The sequence below is a fragment of the Orbicella franksi genome, chromosome 11 (assembly GCF_964199315.1).
Source record: "Orbicella franksi chromosome 11, jaOrbFran1.1, whole genome shotgun sequence".
Classification (NCBI taxonomy): domain Eukaryota; kingdom Metazoa; phylum Cnidaria; class Anthozoa; order Scleractinia; family Merulinidae; genus Orbicella; species Orbicella franksi.
Genome location: NC_138155.1, coordinates 19568025 through 19589559, shown reverse-complemented (window position 1 = coordinate 19589559; position 21535 = coordinate 19568025). Strand labels below are relative to the sequence as shown.

The 21535-nt window shown below is 37.9% G+C and overlaps 3 protein-coding genes across 3 annotated transcripts; all 3 read left to right on the top strand.

Annotated features, from left to right (window-relative positions):
• Positions 1-2063: 2063 nt before the first annotated feature.
• LOC145503249 (trace amine-associated receptor 9-like) lies at positions 2064-4625 on the top strand. The gene has a single exon (XM_081482741.1). It carries the CDS (start codon positions 3137-3139, stop codon positions 4067-4069), a length of 933 nt encoding a protein of 310 aa, XP_081338867.1. The 5' UTR covers positions 2064-3136; the 3' UTR covers positions 4070-4625.
• Positions 4626-6901: 2276 nt separating this feature from the next.
• On the top strand, positions 6902-8448 carry LOC145503248 (adenosine receptor A3-like). The gene has a single exon (XM_081482740.1). The coding sequence runs from the start codon at positions 6966-6968 to the stop codon at positions 7899-7901; it is 936 nt and encodes a 311-aa protein (XP_081338866.1). The 5' UTR covers positions 6902-6965; the 3' UTR covers positions 7902-8448.
• A 4379-nt stretch (positions 8449-12827) lies between these two features.
• Positions 12828-19953, top strand: LOC145503245 (melanocortin receptor 4-like). The gene is made up of 2 exons (XM_081482736.1): positions 12828-14646; positions 18921-19953. The coding sequence occupies exon 2, from the start codon at positions 18964-18966 to the stop codon at positions 19915-19917; it is 954 nt and encodes a 317-aa protein (XP_081338862.1). The 5' UTR covers positions 12828-14646; positions 18921-18963; the 3' UTR covers positions 19918-19953.
• Positions 19954-21535: the final 1582 nt, after the last annotated feature.

The following is a 21535-nucleotide window of genomic DNA, read 5'->3' as shown; positions in this document are numbered from 1 at the left end:
AGCCCGGTCTTAGCTCTCGGTTTGTGGGGTCGACCGAAATCGCCTCGCCTTTTTATCCATTCGTTCTTCGCGCCGGCTACAAACCGCACGCCTGAACCTTCACTACAAATTGCACGCCTGAGACCATAGATCACACTGTAAGTGTCTTTGTCTCATGTTTCAAATACTCAGCTTCCTCTTTGATTTTCCAACACTCCCTATGCACATCGTAATGAGCTTTAAGTATTTTCCAGAAGGCTGCCCTAAATAAGTATTAACTGCAATGCCCACACAACGGCCTATAGTTTGTTTTCTCAAACGGAAAGACTTCTTTGAACGTAATACGTAACAAAGAAGAGACTTGACTACATACGTACATACATACATACATACATTTTATTTGTTATCAAATTAAAATTACAATTGTAACATGCCCGCGGATAGCTGAGCTAATCTAGGCGGGTCATGTTTGGACGAGTTATTAATATACAACTAGGTACAACTAAATACAACTGAAGGTAACAAGAGAACTAAAGAGACTAGAATTGACAACGATGACTAAAGATAACTAATAAACTAACGATATTACAAATAATAATTAACAACAGTTACGACGAGAGACTACAGATACACTAAAGCGAAATTATTGAGTATTAATGAATACATACTAGGAGGAAAATAAATTCAGCTTTACTTTTTGAACGATTTCTGTAAGATCAATATAACAGTCTTCTGAAACTAGAATTTCAAAAGATATTTGTTTTATTTTCCTCTTAAACTTGATGTACCAAGCTGCTATTGAAATTTCTTTGCTTTAGCTCTTGGCAATTGCATACTGTCCAGGAGAAAAAATCACAATCACAAGCTCGGCGGTACACTTTGGCGGCGATTTGTGTCGGTTTGATTAAAGCGATTTTAGCGTGACATCGCATGTGTTGGGCGTTGTTCTTCCAGTTCAAAAACGTTAACTGCGGTAGCTGTGTAGTAGTCTCTTGCTTCGTGACCAGGTTAGTGATCCTCTTCCGTCTGCAAAATGGAAGATCAGTTTGTCGCCATCTCGGAAATAGGTCCGCTTCAGAGAAGCGATAGAAGCGCGGGACAACGAACAGCGATTGATGCTTGAGTGTCTTGCTTTCAAATATTAATAACGCACCGAAACTACAGTAACTAAAATTGGTCAAATCCATTTCATTCTACTAGGAAATGAAAAAAACGAGCAGGGAAAGACCAAGGTAGAACAAGGTTTTCGATTTTTTTAAAACTTGTTTTAGAGATGCTGATATTGAAATAAGGTCTCGGTTTTAACCAATTGTCTGTTACACTCATTTCATTATCGACATTAGTCAAATAGGAATTTTACTCTAGCAATTTTTACATTTGTTTTCAAAATTGATGTTACATAAGTAGACCAAGATTTCGAATGAACTGTAGAGTGATGATCTTCATTCAGTTTAAATCTTTCTGGTGGACTCTTATTACTTATCAACACAGCAGATAGCGGACTTTTAGCGGACTTTCCTGGATTCGGAGTCGATATTACGGAAATTCTCCTTCCAGAATTTTATCTGAATTATTGCACGAACCCAGTGAAAATTTCAAGAGATTGTTATTCTCGGGAGCGAGGGAAAAATCAAACAAAACAGAGTGTTCGTGTTCATTTCAATTCGTGTGTTCTACTTAACGCATGAGTCATAAATTTTGTCATAGTATTCTCAGGAGACAGACGGAAAATACAGAAGATGCTTGATATCAATGTTATCGTCGTTCGCTCATGTTGTCACCACCAAAATATCGTTTGACAAATTCATATTTCATATTACGTTGAAATTGTATAGCAAAACTAGTTTTTTTTTTATTGAACGTCAATTTCCAGAACAATCAAATTTAATTAAAATCTAAGTTCGGAATTCAAAAAGACTTGAATCTGTCACAGTTGATTTCAAAGACTTATTGAACAAAATATAGGGTTAATCGAATTTTAGCATATTCAAACCTTTTACACACAGTCAAGGCATTTAATCTTCTTTTATGCTATTTGAATCAACATACAGGACTGCTAGACAATGCTCAGTTTTGAAACAAACTGTTTGCATTTTTTAATTTTGATTTCACCATGTTTACATTTATTGATCTCGAGCATGATGTTTACTTTTGTTTTACACAAGACAGATGTTTTTGACAGCTGCATGAATTTTTCTCAATCTTTCACAGCTACAAAATAAATTTTACTTGTAACTATACGACATAGGTCTGTGGGGCATAAACTCAGATGATTAGGAAACGAAATTTCAGGTAAGATCAGGATCGACTCGAAAACGCATGTGTGGCAATTTTGTGAGGTAACTTTGCAAAGAGGCTATAAACGAACTTCAATTGTCATTCCCCACGCATGTATTCACATATAACAGTAAAACATCATGAATTACATTGTTTGTAGGGAATGGGAAGAAAGAAAGATGTACTCTTGTTCGCTGTAACTTTATACGCATTTAACCGTCGAATCAAACTTCCACACAAAAACTTTGGAGTTGAATTTTATTTAATGATTCCGGGGAAAGGGATTTCATATATAAAGGCTTGCCAGTACTGGTTTGTGTAAATTGGCCATTTCCGAGTTGGCTTTTGCCTCTGTGTCAAAACGAGTTTCCGTGCTAAACCATTAATATATATTAAAATGTGTTCCGCCTAAGGGTTCATTTTCATGTAAATCAAACTCCTTTCCATATGAAAGGTTTTAAACGAGGAACCGTTTTGAAACTAAGTCACAGGGTAGCTCAGAAATAGCCTATTCACACGTCTTGCTAGTAGAGCTACACTGGTGATGAAAAATAACATCATGGTCACATGCAAGGCTGTTATATTGAAATCTGATATGAGATCATGGGTGTGTCTGCGGTGGCAATTAATCCCTTTGCGTGTGACACCCACAGATGGAACATTAGGTTTTATTTTTATACGTGTACTATAAGCAATTTCCTTACAAACTAATGTTTTTCAACTATCAGAAACGATTACTGAACAAGTACTTGTGATCATCCGTTGAAGCTTTAAAAGAACATTCTATCAAGGTTGACATGCTTTGCTAAGTGCTGAACTGCACAGAAGACGAACAGATGATAACGTAAATTAACGATTCTAACCACAGATTGAGAAGAAAATGGCCAACTTATCTGATTATGGGACCCACACTAGAATTCAGGATTTAAACTGCACGACCGGTCTTTATGGAGCAAATCAAAAGATAGTCATTTCAGCAATAAATGGCTTTCTATCTATGACTGCATTTTTGGGCAATGTTCTGATGATTATTGCTTTTCGAGAGGTGCGGTCCTTTCATCCGCCATCAAGACTTCTCTTAACCTGTCTTGCGGTCACCGACCTCTGCGTTGGCCTAATTGCCCAGCCTGTCTACGCTAGCTTTCTAATGTCCAAAGAGCATTCTAAACATTGTTATTATTCTGCGGGCCTAAGTAATGTAATAGCCGTGACTTTTTGCGGAGTATCTTTGTTAACACTGACTGGAATAAGTGTGGACAGACTTCTTGCACTGTTGTTGGGCTTAAGATACAGACAGGCGGTAACTTTGAGGCGAGTGAGGCTCCTAGTGGTCATTGCTTGGCTTAGTAGCTTTGCTCTTGCAATAATGCTAGTTTTTTACCATGATATCGCTATACGTATCATTTACATAAATATGTTATTATGCATAGTTACCTCAACGTTCTGTTACATCAAAATATATGTTACAATTAATCATCATCGAGCAAGAGTACAAGAAGAAGCTCACCAACAACCAAACGGAGGACCTTCAATGAATATAGCGCGGTATAGAAAGACAGTGTCCACTGCATTCTGGGTACAAATGACATTACTGGCTTGTTATATTCCATATGGTATCATATCTATATTTGGTCATACTGGATTACGTTCACCGATTTTTGACCTCGCCTGGGATTCGACATTGACTCTGCTTTTCTTGAATTCAACTCTTAACCCATTTCTGTATTACTGGAAGATAAGGCATTTAAGACAAGCAGTAATGGGCACGGTCAAACGCCTGTGCTGTTCCTTGACCGCATCATGTGTCCAATGAAAGCAAGATATCAATCAAAACTGAGCAATACTCGCCTCCCAGCCTTCTTGAAATACCGAAAAATTTGCCTGCACTGAATATACAAGCATATATAATTGTAATTTGTCAGAAGATTTGGAAAAGATGAAAGTTACCAATTTCATAAACCTCTTTGTCAGAAAAGTTTATGGATAGGTGGATGGATGGGTGGGTGGATGGATGGATGGAAGTCACAATCAATGTTCGTGTGTCTTAACTCTTTTAGTCGGGACACCTAACTAATGGCAGCAAGTCATTTACCAGAAATGTATTCACTACTCGACCTACATACCGTATAAAAGTATCGTGGTAATCCCCGTGTGGACCATTGTGTGTGTTGCAAGGCTAAAAATAGTAAAAGATTGATAACAAATTAAAGGTAGTAACGCAGCAAAAGCAATATTTTTATAAGTAATTGCGAAACCGTAAATAATCAGGAGAGCTAACATAAGGTAAACTGTACCAGCAATATTTATGTTTTTTATTGGTTTAGACTTCATATGACGTTCCAAGACATCATGAAGTTTGCCATCTTGGATTTCGCAATATTTAAACTTTTAAGATAAGTTCAACTTTTAATAAAGTTTACAACTAATGAATTCATTTGTTACCATTTTAGACTAGCATTACGGAAAGAAGCTAGCTATGTAGAACTATCGTTTCCTCTTTAATCTCTCAGTTGTTTTTATACTATATTAATTCAACTCTGAATCCATTTCTGTACTGTTGGAAAATGAGACAAGTTAAGCAAGCGGTGAAGGCTTAAAAGATAAAAGCTGAATTAGCTCTCAAATTAATTGTCCCAAACGCCGAGCCAAGATAATTTTCCTGGGCACCTACCCAGAAAATTCCATGATAACCGACTTCTAGATAGAAGAGATATTAAATAAACGACAAGTAAGGTTTGGTTTAGGGGATGATATCAGCTAAGACAGAATCAATGCTTTAAAGTTGAAAAAAGAAAGCACAATACACCTATTTTTTTTGTCTTGTTTCCTGTCCTGTCTAATTGAATAGCTGTTGTCCTTTCGACAAGCCAAAACTGCACTTTGGAAAAAGTAACAGATTTAAAATAGTCGGCCGCCTCTCGTGAAAGTTTGGGAGAACTCGAAAAAGCTGCGGAAACACTCGCCTACGGCTCGTGTTCCCACACCATTTCTCCCAAACTTCCACTTGTGTCTCTATAACTCGATAGAAACACGGTACATGTTTTCTATTTCTTAAATATTAGCATCATCTTGTAAACGACATAAAAGGCTATCCATTCAAAGTAAAACCTTTTCAAAAGAGCGCAACGGTACGAAAACTGTAAGGGGAGGGGTAGGGAATCCAACCAACCCCTTGTACAATGGAAATGCAACAACAAAAGCACTTGAATGAAACACAAATCGAATATGATTTCATACTACATGCACAATGTAAGTTTGAATCAGACGTCAAATTAAGCAAATAGAAATTTGCTCTGCTTTTTGTTCAGCTCTTTTCAAATTTAGTTTAATTTTAACATCACCATGTTTACATGGTGTGATCAATAACGTTTACTTATCTCAGGCTGAAGTTTTACTATTTGGCAGAGTTTTCCGGCAGCTGATTGCTGCGAAAAGTAATTTCCTCTGCGCTTGAGACGACGGATCCTTTTTCAGCTGATTTCATGACACGAGTTTAAATCAAGTTTAGTGCCCAAAACCAGGCGTGGTAGTTGTGTGAGGTTATATTTTCAAACTGGGCTGCATATGAACTTGATTAAAAACATGGGGAAAATGCTGGAGAACAGGGCGAAACAGAAAGGTGGGTAGTTGTAGTATAATTTGCTTGCTGATCACGATTCGGAATTCGGCACCATTTTTTACAGTAAACACCCAAGCCCGGAAGCATATAATATGAAAGATGTATTGCTTTTAAATCCAAAAGAAATGACTGAAATCAATTTATTAACTTTGTCGTTCTCACCACAACCGCTGCAATCAAATACATACGTTTTGGGACGTGCTTATTTAATTACAGAAAAAAAAAATGAAACCCACAAACAATAAACAAGAAATATCGATGTCCTGTACTTGTTTTTGAATTTAAAGAGCTCAAAACCGATTTAATTTATTTTTAACTTGAAGTAATCATTTTTTGTCACAATCCCATATTTCTGATTGAAAGATAATACATGAAGATATCATTCACCTTAGCTTTAAAAACAATTTGTTTTTAATTTAAATTTGATTGTATTTAAGATGTTTGTTGGGTTGACTTTGTTAGGTTGATCGCTCTGGTTGAATCATAGTTTACGTATTTAATTAGATGGCGTTGTCTGGCAGCTGTCTGCTACAAGAAAACATTTCTTACCCTTAATTGCAGAATAAATCTTCGCCTCGACTGCAACTCCTGCTCTTTGTGATTACCTTTCCGTAAAAAGAAAAACCGCGCCGGTTAAATGCCAAAAAGCAAGTGTCTCAAATACGCGATCTCATACGTCTCGGGCCATATGAGCTTCGACTGCAGATCTTTGGATGTTTCTAAAAAGTAAGGCATTACTTGTTGTTTGTAGTCAATGATGCAAAGGTAGAATGGCGCCGGTAAGAATGACAAAGCAGTTTATGATTTATTTCTTGGTGTTGTTAGGCAAAACAAATAAAGTTCATCATGTTTTGCGATTATCTGTTTACTTAAGGTTTGTTTTTCAGAACAAAATCAATTCCTTACCTTTTACTACTTTCTTCCCATCAGAAAAAGGACTGGACTTACGTTACGATCCCCTGGATAAGGGAACAGGCGAGTGTTGAAAAGAAAGTCTTCTTGGCAACCCATGAACCTAAAAACAATCCTGGGATAACAAACTGAAGAAACATTTACACCTCTACTAATCAGCTAGGAGAAGGACAACAAAATGGCGAACTTATCAGAAGATGGAAACCGCACGGCAACGGAAGACTTATTTTGCACGACCGCTTCTTATGTAGCATATCAAAAACTACTTATTTCAGCAGTGAACATCACTCTATCTATCACTGCATTTCTTGGAAACATTTTGATCATTATTGCACTTAAAAGGGTGTCATCTCTTCGTCCGCCATCAAAGCTCTTGTTAGGTTGTCTTGCAAGCACCGATGTCTGCGTGGGTCTCATTACACAGCCTCTATTCGTAGCTTATATAATGTCTCCAAAACACTCCATGCTTTGTTTTTATATTTCAATCCTCTTTAATAGATTGAGCGTAATTCTTGGCGGAGTATCTCTGTCCACGCTAACTGCGATAAGTGTAGACAGACTTCTCGCCTTGTTGTTGGGGCTGAGATACAGATACGTCGTGACACTAAGACGTGTGCAGAGTTATGTTGTTAGTAGTTGTTTTTTCAGCATCGTCACTACATTGACATCCAGTTACGACGCGCGAATAACGCGATCGATCACATGCACAGCGACAATACTATGCATAGTTACCTCGATCTTCTCTTATACAAAAATTTATCTGACGCTTCGACATCATCAAGGTCAAGTGCATTGGCAGACTCACCAAGGACAACCAAACGGGGGAGGAATGCCACTAAATAAAACCCAATACAAAAAGACAGTGTCCAGTGCTCTGTGGGTACAGATAACATTAGTTGTCTGTTATCTTCCCTATAGCATAGCGGCTATTTTTGTCATCAATGGATTACGAACGCAACTTCTTGATTTTGCATGGGAACTAACACTATCTCTGTTTATGCTAAACTCGACCTTAAACCCACTCCTCTACTGCTGGAAGATAAAGGAAATAAGACAAGCAGTCATGGACACGCTCAGACGGTTTTCTTGTTTCTGGACGAAGCCGTCATGTTGAACGTGAAACTCGTGTAACCAAACGACAGATCAGGTTTTGGGTTTTGTGTGTAGGAAAGCAATGACTTGGTTAACCCTATTCAGAACCGGGAGGGGGACCCGAGACCGGCAGGGTAGGACTCCTATATGGAAAGGTCGGGAATGTTCGTCGGAAAATTTGAATTAAACCCTTAAAGGTGACCAGTCTCTGTGTGTTGAAGCTTTATTTTACCCCTAAAAGACCCCAAAAGATGCCAGTTTAAACGTAATTGTTCGATTACCAGCCGCTGGTCTGGAAAAAGTCCGCGCTAGTAGACCGAACTTGAGAGACCGATGGAAATCGAGCCTAAAAACCGAAATAAGAGCGGTTTTTGCTATTATTTCTTCGAATGCACCCCAAAAGATACTTTAACAGCTAGAATGGTAGTGTTTCGTCATGAACACCCTAATCTTTGATTTACACCCCTGAGCGAGACGACGGAAATACCTTCATATGAGAATCCCCCTCCACCGGGGCTTGTGCTTCCACGGTAATGGTATTTTAGCAGGTATTTTTTCCGAATTTTAGAATTTTCTTGAATCAAAACCTCGAGACAAGTAAAAAAAAAAAAAAAAAAAAAAAAAAACGCGATAAAAGCGAACGACGTTTCGGGGTCGTCATGTCACCATTTTTAAGTTTAGAAAGATAAGAAATAAACTGTCACAAAAAAGATTAACATAATAAATAATTAATTAAGATGCAATGGCACGCAAATAGTTTTGCCCGGATTGAGTCTGATTGGAATAATTGCTTTATTAAAAACGCCCCCAAAATATAGAAAACTGAAATAAAATTAAAATAAATACGCTCCAAAAATTAGGCGTATGCCTCAACGTATGTGTAGAGCATGGTATAACGGCTCTTATACCATTGTAGCTAAGTCAATGAAAACCGTCGTGAATTCCATTATCCAATGATCCAGATTTTAATAAACAAGTATACATAATTGTAATAGCCCTTTTCACGGTTAGTTTTTCTCATTTGCATTACAATGTAATCCAACGTAGATGCGAGGCAATTTCCGGCTATTTTGTAGTTTTAACTCGAAATTGCCTCGCGTCTACGTTAGATTACATTGTAATGCAAATGAGAAAAACTAACCGTGAAAAGGGCTATTGAACAGTAAAGAAAACTCAGCTAGGAATGGAAGGTCCCGGCATTAGCTGTAAAGTCGCCAATTTTATTATCCTTCTTTGTCAAATAATGTAAAAATGTATGGATGCAAGTAACAAACAGCTTGCGAGTGTCTTTAATTCTTTTGGTCCGGGACACCTAACGAAAGAAAGCAAATCATTCACCAGAAACGTATTTACTACTCAACCTACATACTGCATAAAAGTATCGGGGCCGTCCTCCGTGAGCCAGCCATTGCGTGCGGAGCTAAGGGTACTAAAAAAGTTAAAGATAGCGAATCTGACTTGAATCTGAAATAAAAACGATTATTTTTTATAAATAATTGCGAAACCTTCAGTTTGTGACAAAGATAAAATATATGAGATTTTGTTCAATGTTGGAACAAGGTAGGAAGTTTCAACTTTTGTTAATTGAACCTTAATTAATTTTACCATGTTTACATGGTGTTATTCTGAATAACTTTGATTGATCTCAAGATGACGTTTCACTATTTAGTTTCCCGGCAGCTGATTGCTGCGAAAAGTGCTTTCCTATCTATATTCCCCTTGACTGCGAGTGATGCTTTCTCAGATGATTTCAGGACAAGAGTTTAAATCAAGCAACCAGAGCCCACAACCAGGCATGTGTAGTTGTGTAAGATTATTTTTGTTTTAAAGCGTGCTGTACGAACTTGGTTAATCAAGTGGGAAAATGTTCGAGAAAGGTGGGTAGTTCATATTTAAAATTTGCTCACCGATTAGAAAATTCAGCAGCGTATTTTACAGTAACGCCCAAATCTAATATACGAGTTTGCTTGTACGCCCAGAAGAAATGACCGTCATCAATTTCTTACCTTAGTCTTTCTCACTTCAACTGCTACCATCAAATACTTACGTTTTGACAAGTGGGTGGTTAATTGCAGGAAAAAAATTAAACCCCACAGACGATAAACAAGAAATGTAGATGTCCTGTGCTTGTTTCTAAATTTAAAAGTGCTTTAAAATCTATTCAATTTATTTCTAATTGGAACTAACATTTTGCCACAATCCCAGATTTCTCATTGAAAGAAAATGTAAATGACGGTATCGTCCACCTTAGAAAAAAAATATTTTCAAGTTACAACTTTTACAACTTAATTAAACGTCTACGATAATAGCACTTTACACTCTATACAATGAAATCAAATTAAAATTTACTGGGTTTTTTTTTTCTTTTTTATTTCATTTTCTAATGTTTACACTTTGTCTGATATACATGCTAGGTTGCTCGATCTGGTGGAATCATATTTTACTTATCTGACGAAATTTTCCGGCAGCTGTCTGCTACAAAAAACCATCTCTTATCCTTAATTGCAAAATAGATCTTCGTCTTGACGGCGACTCGTGCTCTCTATGATGAGTTTTTCAAACGAATCTTCCCTCAAAATCTGATCAACGCCGAAAAATATTGATGCCAAAGGGCAGGTATGTCAAATAGGTGACGTCATACTAGGGGCCAAATGAACTTTGATCGTCTTTGTCCGATGTCTCTATCAGTGTCTCTATCAGTATCAATGGTGAAAGTGAAGAATGATCATCGCAGTTAATTTTCCAATTTAAGCAATTGGAAAGAAGAAGCCTGAAAAAATCAGGGCTTCAACGGGATTCGAACCCGTGACCTCCGCGATACCGGTGCGATGCTCTACCAACTGAGCTATGAAGCCACACATTGGGAGCGAGATCAATTAATTGACCTCGCTCCCAATGTGTGGCTTCATAGCTCAGTTGGTAGAGCATCGCACCGGTATCGCGGAGGTCACGGGTTCGAATCCCGTTGAAGCCCTGATTTTTTCAGGCTTCTTCTTTCCAATTGCTTAAATTGGAAAATTAACTGCGATGATCATTCTTCACTTTCATCTACTACCGCAGTTCATATATGAATTATTTCATATAAACTTCACATCAGTATCAATGGTGTTCTTCGGCAAACACATTTACCCTTTTCCGCCCAAGATCTCATACATTGACGCTGAGTAGTTCGAAGTAACATGTCGTATCTGCCGTTCAGTAAGCCCCGCATAGCTATCTGCGGCTCTATGTTTCAGCTTTTTATATCCCGCCGACTTAGTTTCTTTGAATGTTTTACCAACAATTCTAGATACATCGGACGTTTTCACAGCTTTCTTTCCATTAAAGTATAAGGTAGGACTCTCTTCAGGACCAAGAGCAAAGAGGTCTCCAGAACCGCACGACAGCACTCTTCTGTAACCGTGTCCGTTGATTCACCGGGACGTTAAACTTTCCCTGGACAAGCAATAGTAAAGTTTCGTAGGTTTCATCATCCATCGTATGCATAAAAGCTTCTCGCGCCTTTTTTTGCTTTTCTCCAGCTTGAACTAACTGGAAAGTACAGCAAAGCCAGAGGAGATAAACGCCATACAAAACCATTTTGAGCAGTCTGCTATGAGGAATGCCAGGAGTTACGCTTGATCGATTCTGCCATTTCATGCAGTGACAGGGTTTCCGCAGCAGGGGTGCCAGTAACGCACTCTCCACATAGCTTTTTTTATTAAAAGAAGATGCTGAACTTCTCGAATGGTACCAAATCGTGCAACAAAAACCTTTTTAGAATTTATCGATTTTTTTAGATTAGTTCTTTTTTCTCATTTTTGTCCGAGTCTTGGAATCAAGTTAGGTTCACGAAAAAGAAAGTAATAAAACGTCCACATTTGCGTGACAATGGTTGGAACTATTTCACCTGGTGGTATTCCATTCTCCATTATGAAGATTTAGGAAATTTTTAGAAAATTAAGAATTTTATTTTTCGAAATTTATACACCTCTCGGGCTAAAGTTATTCCACATGCTTTTTGAAAATATAGATTTACGTAGAAGTATGTGGGTCGTTTAGCTCCCGATATCTGCTAAAAAAGAGCATTTGACAAACTGTATTAAGCCAGTGTTGAAGGGAATCCGGCCAATCTGTATGCTTCGTGAAATTATCGTGTGAAGAGACTTATTACAATTTGCAACACCACGTTGTTACAAATTGCGTAGACTAACGTTCATTACAAAATGCTGTAACTCTTATTACAAAATGCGTCGTTTGCATTGAATATAAATACTGCAGGTAATTACAAAATGCTGCAACTTTTATTACAAAATGCGTAAGGTATTACAAAATGCCGAAGAACAAACATTTTTTAGTGAAAATCTGGGGGTTAAAGAGTTAAAGAAAAGCACACTTTTTTTTTTCCAAAACTTTCCTTTTTTTCTCCATGATTCTTTCCGGTTGACCTATCTAAGTCTCTAACGAGCAAAATTTGGGCCGATAAACGATCCTATGCATTTTTGCTTAAGTTGATGTTTTAAAGTGCTTTAAAGGAAGACCCGCTGGTATTACTTTTTTTTCCGCAAGGTTTGCTATTCATGACAAAAGCAATTGCTCAACACGTCACTTCTTTCTTCTCGTCAGAAAAACAACTGAACCTGCCTTACAATCTCCTGTGCGAGAAACAGACCTGCACTGAAAGTCCAAAAAGAACAAACCAAAACAATATTTACCCCTCTACTAACAAGCTAGGAGGAGGACAAAAACATGGCCAACTTAACAGAAGATATAACCTGCGCGACAACTCAAGAGTTATTTTGCACGACAGGCTCTTTTGGTGCATATCAAAAACTACTTATTTCAGTAGTGAACATTGTCCTATCTATCACTGCATTTCTTGGAAATTTTCTGATCATTGTTGGACTTGAAAAGGTGTCTTCTCTTCCTCCACCATCTAAGCTCTCGTTAGGTTGAATGGTGGACTGAATATAACTCAATGCAGAAAGACAGTGTCCAGTGCATTGTGAGTACAGATAACATTAGTTGCCTGTTATCTTCTATGTGGCATCGCGGCTTTTTTGTTTCTTTTCTTTTTTTTTTTTGTCATCAATGGATTACGAATGCAATTTTGTCATCTTGCATGAGAACTAACACTATCTATGTTTATGCCAAATTCAACGTTAAACCCACTCCTCTACTGTTGGAAGACAAAGAAGGTAATACAAGCAGTGATGGACACGTTCAGACGATTTTGCTGTTTCTTTATAACTAATTACTTAACTGCCCCGATGAACGTGAAACTGAGGTAACTAAACGGCAGATCAGGTTTTTTCTTGTGTGCCAGGAAACAATGACTCCGCTAATCCTATTCAGGACCGGGAGAAGGACACGAGACTTGTGTTTCAATAGAAATGGTATTTTGACAGGTATTTGTTTTTCCCAATTCTACAATTTTCTTTTAACAAAACCTCAAGGTCCTAAAAATTTGATTTTGATTTTGTTAGGTTTGAGTCATCTATGGTGGCTTTTCTGACGTTAATTCCAAGAAGGCGATCCAAAATGGCGGCCGTTTGGATATCCTGATTGATATAACTACTACCCCGAGATATAACTACACGGAGAACACGATCTTGTTGAGTAGGAAGAGAGTTATAAAGGAATGAGAAGAATATACAATTTACCTTTGTCGACTGTTGTCTTACGCGACAACCTCTACCTACAAGTCCTACGTAACACTGTAGCGCCAAACTCGTACCTAGGCCTTTTCCAGCTCTACAAGGTTGATTTTGGTTTACATATAATATTGACAAGGGAGGCAACTCTTTGCCCAAACGTTTTCAACACAATCCGAATATTCGCTCGAATCTCTAAATTTCGTTGCTTCCACGAAACCAAACAAACACAAAACGAAATCGAAAGATTTTTCTACAACTTGGCCGAATTTGCTTTTCGAATGCTTTTACGACAGTCGGAGAATTTTAGCGTCTTTTGCAAAAGTTTTTTCTCAACTAGTCTTCGCAACATGATCGTACCGTTAAACCGGTACCAATCGCGTCATCTAGCGTGCTCAACTCCCCTCCATCTCCCACGCGTGTTTTTTGACACAACAAATTTTTACAAAATCCCTCCCCAGCTCTCAGTTTTAATCGCGGAATCTCGTTAAAACGCTTCAGGTATTTACCAGCGACATTTCATGTCCGTGCGGAGATCGAGCTACTTTGGACGCGCAAGAAAAACTGCGAACACTGCTGAGCGGTTTGTCGCGTAAGAAATGACAACAGTAGACAAAGGTAAACTGTATATTCTTTTCACTCCTTTATAACTCTCTTCCTACTCAACAAAATCGTGTGCTCCCTGTGATATAACCTCATTATTTCATGTTTCTTATCTAAGAGAAAAAATTTGCATACGTACTTGAAACAACTGTCAATACGTATTCTTCAATTTACAGGGGCGAGAAGATGCATTTTGAGGGATTCAATTTCCTCACAGGTCGTAGACGATCAAAAAACGCCGATGTGAATAAGGTCAAGTCCTTAATTATATCACCTTCTGGTAATAAAGAAAATCACTATCTACATAACGGGAATTCCCCTTTAGAACATAAACTAAAGCAATTCGAACTTAAAGGTTTTCCTCTGCATCATTAGAAAAATCCATGATCTTTATAGGCCCGATTATCAGCCGCTGTTCGGTAAAATGAGCCCGCGCTGCTCCTTTCAAACTCCTCTCGTAAAATGATCTTTGCCCCGCACGTGAAACGTTAGACTTTCTAAAAGTCCTTTCCAATAATTTTGCCCTGACCTGTTGGTTTCGCCGTTGGAAAAGACTTTTCCCACTTGCAGTACGCCAAATTTTACCGGTGGGTTTTTCCACCGGTGACGTAAATACACATTAACCAATGAACAAACAAGTATTGACTATCCGTCATAACGTTGCGCGCGATCAACGACACAACTCGCAGAGCAAATGTCTACTGAGTTCAAGTACAATAAAAATATTTGTCATTTAGCTTTTGTTCTTGGATATACTTAAGGATGTGAATTTTATGGAAGCAATTAAATATGGTCTATCCAAGTTAATTTCAAGTCTTTGAAAGAAGGACAGGAAAAAGCAGTAAAAGGCTATTTATCCGACTATTCCGTGTATGTTTACTTAGGGAGGCGCGATCTGAGCTCCTGCGTGATCCGGATCGCTTGAGAGAATTAAGTTTGGACCTGTCGAAGAAAAACAGAGTCGTTCCTGTAGTTTGTGTAATTGTTGCAATTTAAGTTGATTTAATGAATGACCAAGTTTCTTCTCTACAAAGAGAAGACATCGCAGCAAATTTGCATCGGCTGTTTTATCGACTTTACCCTGGTGAAAGCAGTCGTCGATCGATGAAGGACCTTTTGGAAACAGCGCTTTTATTCTCTTTCGTTCGTTGCAACTTCGATTATCAACGTTGTTTGATCAAGAGAGCTTTACAGAATTAAAGTTCTCCCCGACTAATTCCGTCTTCTTTAGTTAATTCGGATTCTTGTCGGTACAAACTAGATCTACATAAGTTTATAGCATTTGTCAGGCAGCTCTCTGGTCGATCGCAGGTTAATCTAGACTAAAACAAATAATTCCCGATCGGTTTAAACGCGGTTGTGTCTTTTCAGGAGGCGTTGCTCAATGGAACAGCTTTTGCCATTTGTCTGCTGGCTACACACTGCACTGTACACAAATAAATTCATTTGAGTTAGGGAACAGTACTCGTAAACGCTTTGATTGAAATCATTTTCTGCTTTCGCGACGATCGCGCTCAGAGTACTTGAAAAGTGAGAAATGTCAAACATGTTTTTCGCGCCAAAAACCATATCACTTTCCATCGAAAGATTTATTGACAAAGTCTTAACTGTTTTAATTTTATTTTACTTTTAATTTATCCGTGTTTACATGTAGTTTGCTTGAATAACAACGTTGATTGATTGAAGTTGGAAAAATTTTGCTGGTGACAAAATGTTTTCCGGCGGCTGACAAATTTTCAACCTTGCTCAGCTACAAAAGAAATCCTCTCGTTACTCCAGCATATTCTCTACGAAACAAATTTAGAAGCCTATATCAAAAAACCAAATTTTGCAATTGACGCCAAAAAACAGGTTTGGTAACTATGATAATTTTCTTTCCCAAAACAAAACTTACATAAGCTTCGAATGTCGGTCTCTCTTCGTATGTTTCATTGTAGTTGAAATAAGTCATAGAACACAATTTTCTTGGTCAGTCTGGACAGACTTCTCGCCCTGATGTTGGGACTAAGATACAGACAAGTCGTAGCTTTGAGGCGAATATGGACCATTATTGTTATCTTTTGGCTTTCTAGCACTGCCCTTGCAATAATACCACTTTTTGACGAACTTGCAGCTATATTTATCATGCAGCTATATTTATCATGATCTAGCCTGGTCTTAGTTCTCGGTTTGTGGGGGCGGACGAGATCTCCTCGTCTTTTTATCCATTCGTTCTTCGCGCCGGCTACAAACCGCACGCCTGAACCTTCACTACAAACCCCATGCCTGAGATTATAGATCATATTAAGTGTCTTTGTCTCATGTTCCAAACGCTCAGCTTCCTCTTTGATTTTCCAACAATCACTATGCACATCGTAATGAGGTCTACGTGTTTTCCAGAAGGCTGCCCTAGAGAAATATCAACTGCAATGCCCACACAACTGCCTATAGTTTGTTTTCTCAAACGGAAAGACTTCTTTGAACGTAATACGTAACAAAGAAGAGACTTGATGTAACAAGCTTCTATTGAAATTTCTTTGCCTTAGCTTTTGGCAATTGCATACTGTCCAGGAGAAAAAAACACAATCACAAGCTCGGCGGTACACTTTGGCGGCGATTTCTGTCGGTTTGATTAAAGCGATTTTATCGTGACATCTCATGTGTTGGGCGTTCTTCTTCTAGTTCAAAAGCGTTAACTGCGGTAGCTGTGTAGTAGTCTCTTGCTTCGTGACCAGGTCAGTGATCCTCTTCCATCTGCAAAATGGAAGATCAGTTTGTCGTCACCTCGGAAATAGGTCCGCTCCAGAGAAGCGATAGAAGCGCGAGAAGACGAAGAGCGATTGATGCTTGAAGTTCTTGCTTTCAAATATTAATAACGCACCGAAACTACAGTAACTAAAATTGGTCAAATCCATTTCATTCCACTAGGATATGAAAGAACGAACAGGGAAAGACCGAGGTAGAACAAGTTTTTCGAGTTTTTCAAGCTTATTTTAGAGATACTGATATTTAAATAAGGTCTCAGTTTTAACCAATTATCTGTTACACTCATTTCATTATCGACATTAGTCAAATAGGAATTTTACTCTAGCAAAATTTTACATTTGTTTTCAAAATTGATATTACATGAGAAGACCAAGATTTCGTATGAACTGTTCAGTGAAGATTTTCATTCAGTTTAAATCTTTCTGGTGGACTCTAATTACTTATCACCAGAGCAGATCGCGGACTTTTAGCGGACTTTCGTGGATTCAGAGTCGATGTTACGGAAATTCTCCTTCCAGACTTTTATCTGAATTATTGTACGAACCCAGTGAACATTTCAAGAGGTTGTTTTTCTCGGGAGCGAGGGAAAATTCAAACAAAAAGTGTGTTCGTGTTCATTTCAGTTCGTGTGCTCTACTTAACGCATGAGTCATAAATTTTGTCATAGTATTCTCAGGAGACAGACGGAAAATACAGAAGATGCTTGATATCAATGTTATCGTCGTTCACTCCTGTTGTCACCACCAAAATATTGTTTGGCAAATTCATATTTCATATTACGTTGAAATTGTATAGCAAAACTAAGTTTTTTTATTGAACGTCAATTTCCAGAACAATCAAATTTAATTAATTAAGTTCAGAATTCAAAAAGACAGTTGATTTCGAAGACTTATTGAACAAAATATAGGGTTAATCGAATTTTAGCATCGAATGAAAAACTGCATGTTTGGCGTTTCATTCAAACCTTTCACACACAGCTAGCCAAGGCATTTGATCTTTTATGTTCTTTGAATCAACATACGGGGCAGCCAAATGCTGCTCAGTTTTGAGACAAACTGTTTGCATTTCTTTAATTTTTATTTCGCCATGTTGATCTCGAGCGTGATGTTTACTTTTCTTTACACTCGACAGATGTTTTTGACAGCTGTATGAACTTTCAATCTTTCTCAGCTACGAAATAAATTTTACTTGTAACTATACGACATAGGTCTGTGGGGCATAACTCATATGATTATATTAGGAAACGAAATTTCAGGTAAGATCAGGATCGACGCGAAAACGCAGCCGTGGCAATTTTGTGAGGTAACTTTGCAAAGAGGCTATATGAGATCTTCAATAGTCATTCCCCACACATTTATTCACATATGATAGTAAAACATCATGAGTTACATTGTTTGTAGCGAATGGTAAGAAAGAAGATATACTCTTGTTCGCTGTAAGTTTATATGCATTTAACAGTCGAATCAAGCTTCGAGATAAAAACTTTGGAGTTGCATTTTATTCAATGATTCCGGGAAAATAAATTTCATATATAAAGGCTTGCCAGTACTGGTTTGTGTAAATTGGCCATTTCCGAGTTGGCTTTTGCCTCTGTGTCAAAACGAGTTTCCGTGCTAAACCATTAATATCAAAATGTGTTCCGCCTACAGGTTCATTTTCGTGTAAATCAAACTCCTTTCCATATGAAAGGTTTTCAACGAAGAACTGTTTTGAAACCGAGGCACAAGGTAGCTCAGAAATAGCCTATTCACACGTCTTGCTAGTAGAGCTACACTGGCGATGAAAAATAATATCATGGTCACATGCAAGCCTGTTATATTGAAATCTGATGTGAGACCATGGGTGTGTCTACGTTGGAAATTAATCCCTTTGCGTGTGACACCCACAGATGGAACATTAGGTTTTATTTTCATACGTGTACTATAAGCAATTTCCTTACAAACTAATATTTTTCAACCATCAGAAACGATTGCTGAACAAGTACTTGTGATCATCAGTTGAAGCCTTAAAAGAACATTCTATCGTGTTGAACATGCTTTGCTAAGTGCTGAACTGCACAGAAGACGAAGAGATGACGACGTAAATTTACGATTCTAATCAGAGATGGAAAAGAACACGAAAATGACCAACTTAACTGATTATGGGAGCCACACCAGAATTCAGGATTTAGATTGCACGACAGGTCTTTATGGAGCACATCAAAAGATAGTCATTTCAGCAATAAATGGCTTTCTATCTATGACTGCATTTTTGGGCAATGTTATGATGATTATCGCTTTTCGAAAGGTGCGGTCCTTTCATCCGCCATCAAGACTTCTCTTAACCTGTCTTGCAGTCACCGACCTCTGCGTTGGCCTCATTGCCCAGCCTCTCTACGCTAGCTTTTTATTGTCCCAAGAGCATTCCAAACATTGTTATTATTCTGCAGGCCTAAGTAATGTAATAGCCGTGACTTTTTGCGGAGTATCTTTGTTAACAGTGACAGGAGTAAGTGTGGACAGACTTCTTGCGCTGTTGTTGGGCTTAAGATACAGACAAGTGGTAACTTTGAGGCGAGTACGGCTCCTAGTGGTCATTTTTTGGCTTAGTAGCTTTGCTTTGGCAATAATACTAGTTTTTTACCACGATATCACTATACGTATCATTTACATAAATATGTTCTTATGCATAGTTACCTCAACGTTCTGTTACATCAAAATATACGTTACAATTAGTCATCATCGAGCAAGAGTACAAGAAGAAGCTCACCAACAACCAAACGGAGGAGGAACTTCAATGAATATAGCGCGGTATAGAAAGACAGTGTCCACTGCATTGTGGGTACCAATGACATTACTGGCTTGTTATATTCCATATGGTATCGTATCTATATTTGCTCATACTGGATTACGTTCACCGATTTTTGACCTCGCCTGGGATTCGACATTGACTCTGCTTTTCTTGAATTCAACTCTTGACCCATTTCTGTATTACTGGAAGATAAGGCGTTTAAGACAAGCAGTAATGGGCACGGTCAGACGCTTGTGCTGTTCCTTGACCGAATCATATGTCCAATGAAAGTAAGATATCCATCAAAACTGAGGAATACTCGCCTCCCAGCCTTCTTCAAATAACTAAAAATTTGCTTGCACTGAATACACAAACATATATAATTGTAATTTGTCAGAAGATTTGGAAAAGATGAAAGTTACCAGTTTCATTATATTAACCTTTTTTGTCAGAAACGTTTATGGATGGGTGGATGAGTGGATGGATGGATGGATGGATGGATGGATGGATGGATGGAAGTCGCAGTCAATGTTCGTGTGTGTTAACTCTTTTAGTCGGGACACCTAACTAATGGCAGAAAGTCATTTACCAGAAATGTATTCACTACTCGACCTACATGCCGTATAAAAGTATCGGGGTAATTCTCGTGTGAACCATTGCGCCTGTTGCTAGGGTACTAAAACTAGTAAAAGATTGATAACAAATTAAAGGAAGTAACACAACAAAAGAAATATTTTTATAAGTAATTGCAAAACCGTAAATAATTAGGAGAACTAACATTAGATAAACTGTACTAAGAATATTTATTGTTTTTATTGGTTTAGACTTCACATGACGTCACAAGACATCATGAAGTCCGCCATCTTTAATTTCGCAATATTCAGACTTTTAAGATAAATTCAACTTTTAATAAAGTTTATAACTGATGAATTCATTTGTTACCATTTTAAACTAGCATTACGGAAAGAAGCTAGCTATGTAGAACAATCGTTCCCTCTTTAAACTCTCAGTTTTTTTCATACTATATTAATTCAACTCTGAATCCATTTCTGTATTGTTAGAAAGTGAGAGAAGTTAAGCAAGCGGTGAAGACTTAAAAGGTGAAAGCTGAATTAGCTCTCAAATTAATTGTCCCAAACGCCCAACCACTTACATATGTACATCGGGTGTTCTTTTTGTTTTTGTTTTTTTTAATTTTGTCAAGATGATTGTTCTGGGCACCTGCCCAGAAAATTTCATGATAACCGACTTCTAGATAAAAGAGTTATTGAACGACAAGTAAGGTTTGGTTTAGGGGTTGATATCAGTTAAGACAGAATCAATGTTCTAAAGTTGAAAACAAAAAGCACAATACACCTTTTTTTTCTGTGTCTTGTTTTCTATCCTGTCAAATTGAAAAGCTATTGTTCTTTTGACAAGCCAAAACTGCACTTTGGAAAAAGTAAAAGATCTAAAATAGTCGGCCATGTTGAACGACTTCACTGCCCACCCGCCTCCCCCATCAGAGCTATATGCATTTGTATCCGATTTTAAAAATCAGTCCTAAGAAAATACGCGCGCTGATTGTTAAAAATAGTGTTTCTATAACTCAATGGAAACGCAGAACTAGCACGAGCTGTTGACGTAATGATGGCCCGAGCAAAGGGAATTTACACTTTGGTAATTAAAGTTAACAAGCTGTTTTCCTTTTTTTCGTTGCAGTGTTTTCTAAAAGAAATAGAAAACATGTTCGCCGTGTTTCTATCGAGTTATAGAAACACTCGTGAAAGTTTGGGAGAACTCGAAAAAGCTGCGGAAACACTCGCCTACGGCTCGTGTTCCCACACCATTTCTCGTTCGATTCTCCCAAACTTCTACTTGTGTTTCTATAACTCGATAGAAACACGGTACATGTTTTCTATTTCTT